Source organism: Sminthopsis crassicaudata, chromosome 2 (assembly GCF_048593235.1).
Source record: "Sminthopsis crassicaudata isolate SCR6 chromosome 2, ASM4859323v1, whole genome shotgun sequence".
Lineage (NCBI taxonomy): Eukaryota > Metazoa > Chordata > Mammalia > Dasyuromorphia > Dasyuridae > Sminthopsis > Sminthopsis crassicaudata.
In genome coordinates, this window is record NC_133618.1 from 255,243,313 (window position 1) to 255,257,334 (window position 14,022).

The window sequence follows — 14,022 nt, forward strand, 5'->3', positions numbered from 1 at the left end:
AGCCATGCATCAGGGAAGATACTTAGATTGCAGAAAAAGGGTAAGGAGTGGTGGTGTGAGAGACAAGGGGACTATTGGGAATTAGTGCCACTGCTTACAGTAAGTGAAACAATGGTAATGGTCAATAAAGAACTATTAACTACTTGTAGCATTTTTCTCCCTCTCTACCAAAAAGAAAGTCTTCAGTCTGAGAAGGATAGGGGAAATAATGAATGGAACTGAAACTATAGGAAAGCACCAATTGAGCACCTTTCTGCAACAAACAAGTTTAATCATGAGGCCTAAATGGACTGTGTTCCAGAATACTAAAAGATTTGGCTAACATGTTTGCTAAAAAGTTATAGGTGATCTTTGGAAAATTGTTGAGGCTCATAAAGAGTAAATGTGGTTGTTTTTTTTGGTTTTTTGGTTTTTTTTCCAAAATGTGAAGGTGGTAATGGTGTAAACTTGAATTTCTGGAAAAAGTATAGAACATTATTAAAGAAATGCTGTCAACATTTACAAGGGCATGATGTACTGGTTACATCAATAGGTCATTTCTCTTTTGAAAGAATCGAGTCATTAGGCACAGTATATATGGATTTCAGTGAAGGCTGTTATATCCCTATGGCAAGAAGTCTCTGTGGACTAGGTGATCATTAAGAACTGGTTCGATTACCAGACCAGAAAATAATGATTAAAGGAAGCTCTAGTGCCCCAGGAATCTTTGTTTACCCCCTGCTGTTCATTTTTAGTGACAGGATAGCATGATTATCATTCATAATACAATACTGAGAGAGTTAACAATGGATAGCAAGAGCAATGGACATATTAGATGAAATATGAGGATAAATGTAAAGGTTCAAACATGGATTCAAAAGCAACTATATAACCCCAGAATGGGAGATATAGAGGCCAGAAGAGGAGGGGGGGGGGGAGATTTTTTTTTTTCTTATTTCAAATGCATGTTCAGTTTCTTACTCTGTGACCCCATTTGAGGTTTTCATGGCAAAGATACTGGAATAGTCGGCCATTTCCTTCAGTTCACTTTACAAATGAAAAACTGAGGCAAACAGAGTGAAGTGACTTGCCTAGTCACACCAGATTTGAACTCACCAAAATGAATTCCTTTCTCCAGGCTGGCACTGTATTATTTAGCTGCCCTTAGATATTTTAGTGAACTAAATTTTCAGTATGAGTCAATAGTATGACATTACAATTTTTTTAGAGAAAGAGTAATTTGATGTTAGGTTGAATTAATAAGCCTAGTGTCCAAACCAAGAAAGGTCACAGTTTCTCGGTACTCTGCACCCAGGGATTAGGGGCGGGGAGGGTTCACATTTTTGGAAGGACATTAATAAAATGGAATACTTTTGAGAAGGGATACAGCCAAGGTGATATAATCAAACTTAAATTTTTTCTTTAAAGAAATAAAAGCTTGGGGCAGCTAGGTAGTGCAGTGAATAGAGCACTAGCCCTGAAGTCAGGAGGACCTGAGATCAAATGTGATCTCAGACACTTAACACTTCCTAGCTGTGTGACAAAAAGAAAAGGGAAAAAAAAACAAAACCTTAATAGCTGGAGGAAAATAATATGAAATAAAAATGACAATACTATACCAAATTTTACCTTTTAATACCATCAAATTCCAGTGTAGTACTTTGTAAGACTTGATAAAAGATCTAGATTATCAGGGGAAACAATGAAAAATAAAACAAGGATTGGATAGAGCACTGAAGTCAGAAGGATCTTAGTTTAAATCCAGCCTGAAATATTCATTAGCCAGATCAATCTGAGCAAGTCATTTAATTCTGCCTCCAAGAAAAAGAAGAGACAAAGGAATAATAGCACTTCCAGACTTTAAACCATCTTGTAAAGCAGTTGTCATCAAAAACTATCTGATATTGATTTAAAAATAGATAAATGAATGGAACAAGTAGACAGGAGAATCAGAAACTAAATAGCCCAGTATTCAATAAAATGAAAAAACAAATTGCTCAGAAGAAAAAAATTCCTTATTTGATATAAAATGGGGGGAAAAGAAAGAAATCTGAAGAACTTAGGCTTTGATCTCTACCTTATACCATATTCCACAATATGAACAAACAATCCTCAAAAGAAGAAGTGCAAAGAAGTGATTCACAACTACATGAAACAACACTCCAAATCACTATTAAGAGAAAATGAATTCAAGGAGATTCTGAAGTCTTACCTCACACCCTGTGAATTGAAGGGGGGGGGGCCGGGGGAGGTGTTGAAGGGATTATGGAGTAATGGGGGCATTAATTTTTTGCTGGTGAAGCTGTGAAATGATAAAACTCTTGAGAAACAATTTAGAATTATGCCCATAAATAATCCTTTGTACCAGAAATTCTATCATTGGGCATATAGAATGGAAGCCATACCAAAACATGGATAGCAGCACTTTGGGTAATAATTTAGAACTGGAAACAAAGTTTAGGAATGATTCAGTTGCATTTTAGTGGTCTTAAAAGAATGGAAGGAAAGTAAGAGAAATACATTCAAATGGAGAAGGAAAAAGGTTAAGAGAAATCTCATAAGTGTGTGAAGGCATCTACAGAAATACTTGAATCTCATTTCATCTACACCGGTCAAAAGACTTAAAACAAACATGCGGGCGCGCCCGCACGTGCACACATGGTTATAGAAATATATTTCACTCGACTAGGAAATAAAAGGGATAGGAAAGAAGGAAACAGAAAATTAGAGGGGAGGTAAATTTAGGTAGAGATTAATCTCAATCAAAACAATTAGAATAAACAAGAATATAACTTTTGGAAGTGGAAAAGAATAGGAATCTGAGGAAGTACCACAAAACTGGAGGATAACTGAACAAGTTATGCTATGTAAATACTGTGAAATTTTTTTGTGCTATAAGAAATGATAAAATAGATGATTTGAGAAACTCAGAAAGACTTTTTTATGAATTGATGCAGAATGAAATTAACGGACCCAGGAGAATAATTTATACAATGACAACAAACAACTTTGAAACAATTAGAAATTCTGATCAGTGTAATATCAACCATGATTCCAGAGGACAATAGTGAAGGATGATAGAGGTGAAAGATTGAAGAAAGACGCTTTTAGACATAGCCAATGTAGATTTTTTGGTTTGGCCATATGTGTAATGGAAATTGCTTTTCTTTCATTCTTAATTGGAAGGGTTTCAAGAAAAGGCAGATTTTTGCTGACTGAAAAAATATAATTTTTTTAAAAGTTGAATTGGTTGTGCTGGTGTGCTGGCAAAATCAAGTAAAAAATGTCTTTCCTCTTCTAGACATGAATCTAGTACCAGGCCTTCTGGTTCTCAAAGGCTGTATTACATGTACAACAAAGCCTCAAGATCTCTAAGCTCAGAGAGGAAAAGAAAAAAGTAAAAAAAAAAAAAAGTTTATTTATTTTTATAAAAAACAAAAGGTAGAGAATGGGCATAAATTTGGTAGTACGGTTTTGAGGTCATAGAATTTAGATCTTTTTTGGACAATTTCAGGGAAAGAATTTTCTACTGTGCTTCCTTCTCAAGGATCTCTGTATTTTGAACCTAGCGTTTCATTTTGGCTCCACTAACAATGCATCCATCATCCAGCTGAGGAAGCCAAAGACCTAGAAGAGTAGATGTCATGAGGAAATCGAAGTAAAAACTTCCTCGTGGGGCAGTTTTGCTTAAATGTTTGAACAGCATAATGCAACAGTTGGCATGTGTAATATAAAAAGTATTCTTCCTGTAGGTTCGGCTTTAGAGTTAGTTGGGGCTGCCTGCCAGCCTGATCTCTACTGCTCAAAGGGCTTCTTGGTAATATGAGAGTGCCTGGGAGTAACTAACCTATGCAGCACCTACCCTGGGGACAGAACTCAGGGTCTGCATTTAGCACAAGTGACAGACCAGTCCATCAGCCACCTGCCCCCCAGCCCTCATCCTGCCACTGTTCCTCTGTGCCACACAAATGAGATAAACAGGACAAGCTTCAGCTCTTCAGTGCTTCTGTTGGCCGTGAGGAAGGAGGTTTTTCTTGGTGGCTTAATTTTTTTCTCACCCTTGAGATGTCTCTGAAAATGGATTACAGCTCATTTCCCCGAGACTGCCACACCATGGATACACTGGAGAGGCAGCTCATCTGTCCCATCTGCTTGGAGATGTTCTCCAAGCCCGTTGTCATTCTCCCCTGCCAGCACAACCTGTGTCGGAAGTGCGCCAATGACATTTTCCAGGTGAGCCGTGGTCCTGTAGCTACAGGAATCCCTCCTTAGTGACTGCCTTAGATCCTATCTTCTTGCCCTTATCTCTCCCCCTCCTCCTCTCCCTCCCCTATCGTTCTCTGGGATCTTGAGCAACATCAATCTTAAACTATACTTTCTCCTCAAGTGACTTCCCTGGTCACCTTCCTCCAGGCAACTGTGTTCTGAGAAGGGAGGGAGCACTTCTGGGACAAACAGGGGAAAGGTGATAGTGCCTGCAAACACTGGGGCCCACTGAATCAAAGCACCCAGAAGCCCTCTCCAAGTGAGATGACCAGCCCAGTGAAAGACTGCTAGGAATTCATGATCTGGGCCTTGGGGCTAAGGAAAACAGCTTTGCTGGGTGGACTTCCAAATAATCATACGAAATGATACTTACGAAGAACTTAGCACAGTGTTTGCACATAGTAGGCATTTAAATTTTTGTTCCTTCCCTCTCCCTACAGTCTTGTTTAAGGTTTATGGGGGAGTTTGGGTGTATGTTGAAAATTGTGTCTATATGTGTGTTCTGCCTGATATATACTTGTTCCCAGCTACCACTTAAAGTATAAAAAAATAGGGCCAAGGGCTTTTTATCAGACTTTTTGAAAGAGTCATGGCTTAAAATCACTGATGTGGAAGAGGCACTGGATTTGGGAGTCCAAAGTCCCAAGTTCTAATCCAGAGGCAAGGTAACCATGTGACCTGAAGCATGTAATTTTTAAGCAATTTGAGCCTAAATTTCCCAAACAAAAAAACAAGGAGGTTGAATTTGCTGATTTCTAAGAACTTTTCCAACTCTAAGCCTATAATCCTAAGAAAGATTTGGAAAGTAATTTAATTTCTAAGAGACCTTGCCAAAGAGCACTCTGGCCATGAAGAAAAGGGCTCCTGGTTGACTGGTATCTGGGATATACTGCATATCATTCTAGCTGGGTGGGGCCACAGAACCAGACAAGGGCAGGTGGTTAAGGCATAAATGAAGGTCTTGTGCTTTCCATCTTCTCCCTTAAGAAGCAATATCTGTCACTTGACCATCCAGATTAAATATCCTGTGTCTACAATTGCAAATTTGTCCCATGAAATCTCCTGGTAAAAATACCCATGTCCCCAGTGCCTGCCTGTCTCCAGATTTTTCTCCAAGTCCATCAGCATCACCTTCTCAACCAGTATCCACACTTCACTTCTTGAGTTTCAGCCTTCTGGGACCATGCTAGCTGCTCTTACTGCCTACCCCACCCCTTTCCAAGAGCAGAGAATCCTCCTTCAAACTTAAAGAATAATGAGGACTTTTTTTTTCTTTTTAATCTCTCAAAGGTCCCAGAAAACTATCAAGTAAAAAGCAACTTAGAACAAAGACTTTTAAGGAAGAAAAAAAATAAAAACATTCTCCTTGCCCAATTGGAAGTTAGAGTTGAGAAAAAACTCAGAGTCCATCTAGTGTACTCCCTTCATTTTATAAAGAAACTGAGCTCCCAAATAATATTTGATATTTAAATATAATTTTAAGATTTACAACTCTATGAGAGTGACAGTACAAATATTGGTATCTCTATTTTACATATGAGGAAAGTGAGGTACAAAAATTTAAGTTATTTGCCCAGGATTACATGGATAGTAAAGTGAAATCACCAGGTCTAAAATTTAGACCTCCTGCTGCACAGGCCAGTGCAAGTCAACTGGCATTTTCTTAATTCTCTTAAGTGCCTATGACAGGCACTGTGATAAAAGATGAGAATACCTTTAAAAAAAAGGTCCTGCCTTCAAGCTTATTGTTTAAATGGGGACACAGCATGCAAATAACTACGTATAAATAAGTATGTGTGTGTGTATATATACACACACACACACACATCCATACATAGGGTAAATTGTAAATAATCAATAGGGAGTTTACTAAGGTCAAGGAAGACTGGAAAAGACTTTTCTAGAAGGCAGGACTTTAACTGAAAATGGAAGGAAGTCAAGGAATCTAGGAGGTGGAAAGGTGGTGAGGTCCAAGCATTCCATGCTTTCCTCCAAAATCCAGTAAAAATGCTCAAAGTAGAGAGATGGTGTGTCATGTTTGAAAAACAGCAAAGAGTTCAGTATCACTGGATTGCAGAGTACATGAAGAGAATAAAGTATAAAAAGAATGAAAAGGTAAGAAGGGACCATATTATAAAGGACTTTAAAGGTCAAGGGGGTATTATAGTTGATCCTAAAGGTAATAGGGAACCAGAAAAGTTGATTAAATAATAGAGTAACATGCTCAGGTTTGAGCTTTAGGAAGATCACTTTGATAACTGAGTGAAGGATCTATTACATTTGTCCATAAAACATGATGAAGACCTGTTCCAGAGTGGCTGTAATCACAGAGGAGGGAAGGGGAAGTATATGAGAGATGTTATTGAAGGAGAAAGGACAAGATTAAAAAACACATAGGAGTTGAGAGAGAGTGGAGAATGGATGATGAGACCTAGATTGTGAGTCTGGGTGACTAGAAAGAATTGATAGTTATTAGGAACTTAGGAAGAGGAAAGGATTTTGGAAGAAAGGGTGAGTTCAGTTTTGGACATATTGAATTAAAGATATGCGTGAGATATTCAGTTCGAGATGTAGCTGGAGATGCGAGACTGAAGACTGGAAAGACGTTAGAGCTAGAGAAATAAATTTGATAATTATGTAGCGAAGATTGAAATCACGGAGCTGATAGACCTCTTAAGTAAAATAATGAGGAAGAAAAGAAGGGGTCCCAGAACAGAGCCATGGAAAAGATTATTCAGTAAATAACTTGAAAATTTTATTCATTAGATTCAATTGTAAATGGGTTAAAAAAAAATAAAAATAAATAAATAAACGTTCTTTGTTGTAATGGCTGGAAGTATATGTTGTAGTGGACTACGAGGGAAAACATCAAGGGAAAGACTGAACCACTACCCCATCTAGTGGTCGTGTTCTGGTACTGCTATACAAAAGCAGCTGCCTTTCCCTAGCGATGGCATAAAGTAGCTGCTGGAACATTAGGTGGCCTCTGGCCTGAAGCTCCTCATCCCAGCTTTGGAAACAGTATAAGGACCACAGAATCTCAAAGCTGAAAGAAACTTCAGAGGGATCATGTCCAACCTATATCGGAACGAAATCCCACCAGGTGAACACTGATCTTATGTGCATGACTGCACAAATCACCCACCTCTTTGTGCCTCAGTTTCCTCATATGTAAAATGGGGTTCATAACAAGATAATAAGATCACCTATTTCTCAGGCTTCTTGTGAGGCTAAAATGAGATAATATTTGTAAAGCATTTGGCAAACTATAATGGTCTAAATAAATGTTTTGATAACTATTATGAGGTCATCCAATCGCTGCTTGAAGGCCCCCTCCCCCTCAGCAAAGCGTCAAGAATCTATCACCTTCCCAGCAAGTGCCTTCCATTAGTGGACAGCTCTAATTGTTAAGAAGCTTTTCCTTACTTACGTCAAACCTAAATCTAACTCTCTGCAATTTCAACCTATATATAGTTTTGCTCTTTGATGCCAAAGGAATCCCTCTTCCATAGCAGGATTCTTCAAATATTTGAAAATCAGCTAAATTTGTCTATTACACTCCCTCTTCTCTGGGAAAACAAGTTCCTCTAACTGATCTAGGAAGAATGTGTTTTTCAGTTCTCTCATTGCCCTAAGCCCTTTTCTCGGGGCCCTCCCCATCTGATCAGTCCTTCAAAAATGCTGTACTAATAACCTTTGGGACCAGAGACGCCAACTTTTCCCTCCTTTCCCCTCTCCCCCACTCATAGACCGCTCTCTCTGGAAGAACTGGATGGGAGGAAAGTGATTGATGTGGGCTTTGGAGAAGCAACCCAAGTTTAGGGGCCCCTTGTAACTTCCCTTTCAGTCCCGAGGAACCACGCTGGGCTCCAGCGGAAGATTCCGATGTCCGTCCTGCCGCCACGAGGTGGTCCTCGATAGGCACGGGGTGTATGGGCTCCAGAGGAACCTGCTGGTGGAAAACATCATCGACATCTACAAGCAGGAGTCTGCCAGGTGTAACCTTAGGGCCTACCTTCTCTCCTCTCCCCCTCCCCCCAATATGAGACGCTTCCCTCCGCCCTCAACCAGAATTCCCTCATTCCCCTGAGCATACCGAGCTGAGCCCAGGAGGGCTGCAGTCTCAGGGTCCCCTGAGGCTAAGTTTCGGCCTGACCCCCGTCACTTCCCTACCAAAAGCCCTAAGCCGCTACTGAAACCCGAGTGTCCCACCTGCGAGGAGCACGAGGATGAAAAGATCAACATCTACTGCGTCACGTGCCGCGTGCCCACTTGCTCCCTATGCAAGGTGTTTGGGGAGCACCAGGCCTGCCGAGTAGCCCCCCTCTCCGACGTGTACGAACAGCACAAGGTGCTCAGGAGTTCGGAACTGGGGCGGAAGGGGAAGCTGGGGTACTGGGCCAGGAAAGGAAAGAGCAGGTCCTGAGCGTTTCTGTACTGCCCTTCCCTTCCCCCCCCCCCCCCCAGTCCGAGCTGACTGACGGAATTCGGACCCTGGTGGCCTCCAATGATCGGATCCAAGCGCTGATAGCAGAGCTGCAGAACACCTGCCGGAATGTGGAGGTGCGTAGTGGGTCTAAGGACGTAGAACTCAACTAAAGGTTGTCGTTGTCCCCGAGAGAACGCAGTGATTTTCTTTATTAGGATGCCTGAAATCTCATGGGAGATCTAGTCCAACCTCTCCCCCCCCTCACTTAATCCGCTCTATACGTCTCTAAAAGGTCTTCCAGCCTCCGTTTAATGGGGAACTCACTGGAATCCCAGAGACAAATCGTTCCACTTTGGGATAGTTCTAATTGTTAGGATTTTTTTTTTTTTAATTGGGAGCTGAAATTTGTCTCTGGATATTTGTGAGAACTGTCCCAGGAGCGGGAAAAACTGCAGATAGGGAAGTTGAGTGACATTGCGAAGTCTTCGTAAAGTTAGCTATGAAAACCACCTTACTCATGGAGTAAGTAACCTAAGTTAGGTGCTCAGAAGAAGCTGCTTTTTTTTTGTAGCATCCTGGAAACCCAAATCCCAAAAGAGATGGATATTGAGGGGGTTGGGATTTGATGTGTAAGGTGATCTCTTCTCTAACTCTTTGGGATTCTCCTGGAACCTGCACCGGGATTAATCTCAGCCTGGGAACTCGGTAGCCCTGGAGGCGTTGGCGATCCCTGGAGTGGAGGTTCAGCCTTCTCCTAGAGCCAGGATAAATCCTTGCTCCCTCTCGGCCTCTGGCCAGCGTCCTCTCACCACTCCAACCCCCCAGGACAACTGCAAGGCTCGGAAACAGACGCTGTGCGAGAAGTTCGAGCGCATGGCGGGGATACTGGAGGAGCGTAAGGAGATCATGCTTCAGCGTGTGTCCTACGAGCAGGCGGAGAAGACCCGCCAGCTTCGAGCCCTGAGCGAGTCCTACGAGGCTCGTGTGGAAGCTGCCTCCAAACTGGTGGACACAGCTTTGCAGGCTGCTGAGGAACCCCAGGTCCCGCTCTTTCTACAGGTACGTAGGTAAAGGAGGGAGAGAATTAGGCAAGCAGGTAGGTGGATGGACCTTCGGGCAAAATATAGAGATCAGGTGGGCCGCTCATGCTCCTGGGGCCCGCCTTAGTTTCTTTTAGCCAAACTATGGGGCTGCTCTGGGCGCAGTGCGCTTGAATTTTCGTTTCCTCCCTTGTCGGTTGGGAATGGACCCGACCCGATCCCTCAATTTCCTCCTGCCGTCTTGTCCAGAATGCCAAGGTTCTCATCCAGAAGTGAGTAGCACCTCTTCTCCCACATCTGCTTTCTTCCTTCCATTAGGGTTTAGGACCAGGGCTAACTCGTCCTATTCCTTCTCTTTCCAGGATTACTGAGGCTGTAAGTGGCCCAGAGCTGGAAACCCTGGAACCCGGATTTGACAACATGGAACATTATGCAGTGGATTTCAACGAAGAGGAACGGGCACTTTACCAGCTGGACTTCATCAAGAGTGGGCCCCATTTTGTCATGTTACCCTTAAAATCCCTGTGTCTCTCTCGAATACGCTGTTCCCAAGGCTCTTCTACCCCTCCTCCCAGTCACTATTCTTCATTTTCTGCGACTGCACTCCTGTCCCCATGTTCTCTCTGTCTCCCTTCTGTATTCTCCAGCCTCTACCTTTTGAACTCTGTTCCCTAATTGTTGTTCCCTCATGGCCACCGTCCCTTATTTCCTGCATTGCTCCTTAGACTCTTCTTCTTTCTACCTCTTATGTATTCTTTGTTTCCTTTTTGTCACTCTCCCCTGTCCTTTAGTCCCTTCTTTTCCTTTCCTTTGTCGCTCTCTCCATATCTCACACTATCCTGTCCCCTCTCCTTCCTCCCTTTCTCACCCTCTTCTAGAAAAAAAAGTCCTGACCCCTCTCCCTCTCTGGCGTTTAAATTTTCTTAGAATAGGAAAGGAAATTACTCTAGATTCCGAGTCTGACTGAGGACTCAAGATGAAAGAGTTCAGTTTGTATCTGTGCAAGGACACTTAGCAGGACTTCGGGAATCAGTGTGATTCAAGGGGTTAGCTTCTTTAGAGAAGAGAAGTTGGAAGGGCTAAGAGGTGGTAAATAAAGAACCAGTCTTTAATCAGGCCTGCGTTCAAATCCAGACTCAAACAGTAGCTGTGTGACCCTGGGAAAGTCATTTACCCTATTTTCTCCAATAAAAAAAAAGAAAAAGAAAAGGGAAACAGGAAACATATGATCTGTGGTAATAGAACTGAAGAGGGTCTGAAGGAATGAGATTGAGCTGAACCCTGACATCTGGGAAGGAGACTGACAATCTGTTGAATTAAAAAGGAAAATACTGAAAAGACCCTAGGAAACATGTAGAAGCCAGCTCAGAGACATTGTTTTGGATTAAAGAGTATCTGTTAAACAGTCCTGACCAAGATCATTTGGTTTAGAGTAAGGAATTTGCACTATTGGAGTTAAATGACTTGCCTAGCGTCACACACCTCTGCCTGAGGCCAGATTTGAACTCGGGTTGATGGGGCAAGTTTTAACCCTAGTTGGGAGATAACGAAAACTGCTCTCAGAACTGAAAGGAGAAAGTCGAGGGATCAACTATGGTGGGAGGTTAGAGGAACCTCAATCTTGGGGGAGTGGTTGGAGAACCTTGGTCCTAGGGGAAAGGGTTGAAGGAAATCCAGATCCTGCTGTGAAGAGACTGGGACATCTCCAACACTAGCAGGGGCGTTGGAGGACTCGTGGACTTCGAGACTGAAGTCTGAATTGATTGTTTGGTCCTCCTTTCCTAACCAATCATCTAGTGGAGGAACCGCTGGAGGCAGCAGTGGCAACTTCTTCGGAAGAAGGGGACTACACTACCCCGACAGAGGAACCTGGTGTAAGCGAAGACCCGGAAGAGGAGGTAGGAGCGACGTCTGCTTCGGGAGCCGAGGCCCCAGAAGAAGCTGGAGCCGGGACAGTGCAGCTCCGTGAGTCTGCCGCGGAGGAAGATTTGGAACCGAGAACCGGGCCGCAGGTAGGGTGTTAGGGAGCGCGGCACCCTCTGGATTTTGGACAGAATCCCTAGCATTTTTGGTATCTGGGTCTAATAAAAGTCCCTGAAATCGACTTCCCAGGATGTAGAGGAGGCAGGTGGGGAGCCCGAGGCTGGCGGAACGATGAGTGCGAAGCTTCAGGACAGCGGGTGCTCCCCAACTCCAGGCCGTATCCCGGTACCACCTCCCCGGGCTCTCCGGGCGGAATCCCCCAACCCGGGACTGTGTGGTACTGAGATCTCGGGAAGTGAAGGGACCGGCAGTACTGTCAGCGTCCAGAACGAGGATGGGGCAGGAACACCGGGATGCAGCCAGCCAGTGAGATTGGGAACAGATTTTTCCTTTTTTCTTTATAGATCCCCACTTCCCATCCCTCTGAGTATCTTAGTGAAGAATGTACTTAGAAAGCCGTTCCCTCGCCCCTCCCCCACCCTGGGACTGAGAGGATGGGGCGGGAACCCGGGAGAGCGCTGGAAAAGGGCAAGGGGAAAGGTGAGAAAGCTGTATAAGTGACTTTTTCCTCTGACTCTTCCCTTCTTCACTTGCAGAGTTCAGACGTGGCGGCCTCGGAGGGGTCAGAGCTGGAGGCGGGGGAGCCCCAGAGCTTTTCCTCCGGTCCCTTCTTAATCTCCAGCCCATAGTTACTGCAGTGCTGACGGAAGGGCGGGGCTTCCCTAGGTTACTGCCTTCTTTAACCCAGTCTTGGGGTGGCCTCGATCCTGGGGAAGCTTGAGTTCTCTGCACATTTCTTTCAGGCTCTGTGCTTTACACTACAAAAGTTTCTTCCCGCCCTCTCCCTGGATAACTGGAGCCCCAAACTTTCTGTGACCATTCGGAAGTTGGGTTTGAGAGGAGAGCTCCCTTTTCTCAGGGCAGGGATTAATTAGAGTACACTATGCACTCTCTTACTCTCTTCCCGAAAAACTGAGCCAGTCCCACAAGAGTTGGGGGATCCCAGGGTTAGAGTCGCCATTTCCCAGAGGAGGAGGGCTGTGGGGGAAATGGAAGGATTCGCCGTTGAAGCAGAGACTCGGTTACTAGGACTGAGAAAGACCTTGTCTGGGTAGGGGGAAAAGGCGCCGACCAGACTCAGAGGGGGTAGTTTCCCTCAATAAACCAGATGCTTCCAATTTTGCTCCAAACTTCACTGTTTTACAAGATCGTGTAACCCTCAGCACCCGCGGCCACGCTTTCCCGACCGCTGTCCTGTGACTTCCCTACTTCCAACTCCCCATCTCCCCTCTTCACCCCACAGGTGGTCCTCCTCCTCAGCCCCTTGCCCCCGCAGCCTCACTATCCCACTCTCCCTAGCAAGCGCTCGTTGCTCCGCGCACGGCTGCGCATCCTCTCTTCTCTGGCGCGGTCCAGCAGCTCCCGCAGCAGGTGGAAGGGCAGATCCAGGGCATTGGGGGTTCTCTCCATCTGCTTCCACCCCGAGGGCGCGCGAATAGACCGCCACTGCTCGCCGCTAGAGTCCGCAAGGTGTCTCCAAGTCCCCAGGTGGTCCGGGCTCAGGACGGGGACTTCCCAAGCGCGGGGCAACGGGAAGCAGGTGTCCGGGGGCAGGAACAGCAGCGCGGCCACGGCCAGTGTCACTGTCACGGCCCGGAGCCTCCGCAAGGCCATGGCCTGCAATACACGTGTTCTCAGTCCGCTGCACGAGGCCCGACTGACCCCCAGCTCTGCTAGGAAACCCGTCTGCCCCCAACTCAGAGCCTCGGAGCTCACCCTGGCATAGGATCCTCTGCCCGGCCCAGCCTGGATCTCCCTCTCTCCCCCCTTCCTTAACCTTCAACTCTCAGAAGGCCTTTGGACCCTAAATCTGACCGGCGTGGATTGTACTGAGGCGGGAGAAGGGGTTCACGTGGAGCTTGGGTTGCTGGCCAGGGTTGGGGTGGAATGGATTTAAAGAAAGGCAGGCCTGGGCTGCCAGAGGGTCGGGGTCCCGGCATCCCCCCCTTCCCAATCCCTCCCTCTTGTCCAGGGCACTCACGGCAGCCGTGCAGCGCAAGGCAGGATCAGTCGGAGCTGGGATGGGGACTAAGCTTAGCTGCCGATTATCGAGGGTCCGGGAACATTTATTTATACTCCTCTCGGACGGCTATAGCACGTGACAGAGAAGTAGAGGCGGGGCGGGGAGGAGCCAGACAAGTGGCAGGAGCTGTCCCTGGTGCTGACGAAGGAGGAGGACTTGGGGCGGGGGTGGCGGTGGCCTGGAATCGGAGCGGAAATTTGTATTCACATTTAGTGTCTGTCTGGGCGTGGGCTATCTCTGTG

The 14,022-nt window shown here is 45.2% G+C and overlaps 1 protein-coding gene across 1 annotated transcript; it reads left to right on the plus strand.

The window, feature by feature from the left end:
* The first annotated feature begins 4,092 nt into the window (after window positions 1–4,092).
* LOC141552753 (tripartite motif-containing protein 54-like) lies at window positions 4,093–12,875 on the plus strand. The gene is made up of 10 exons (XM_074284757.1): window positions 4,093–4,212; window positions 8,093–8,241; window positions 8,425–8,596; window positions 8,713–8,808; window positions 9,500–9,733; window positions 9,964–9,986; window positions 10,077–10,201; window positions 11,512–11,726; window positions 11,827–12,063; window positions 12,294–12,875. Exons 1-10 carry the CDS (start codon window positions 4,093–4,095, stop codon window positions 12,384–12,386), a joined length of 1,464 nt encoding a protein of 487 aa, XP_074140858.1. The 3' UTR covers window positions 12,387–12,875.
* Window positions 12,876–14,022: the final 1,147 nt, after the last annotated feature.

Bases quoted from the DNA above. Each gene is read 5' to 3' on its own strand.
- LOC141552753 (XM_074284757.1), top strand. From the start codon at position 4,093: ATGGATACACTGGAGAGGCAGCTCATCTGTCCCATCTGCTTGGAGATG. The intron at 10,202-11,511 runs GTGGGCCCCATT...CCAATCATCTAG, and splicing joins CCAGCTGGACTTCATCAAGA to TGGAGGAACCGCTGGAGGCA. The intron at 12,064-12,293 runs GTGAGATTGGGA...CTTCACTTGCAG, and splicing joins CACCGGGATGCAGCCAGCCA to AGTTCAGACGTGGCGGCCTC.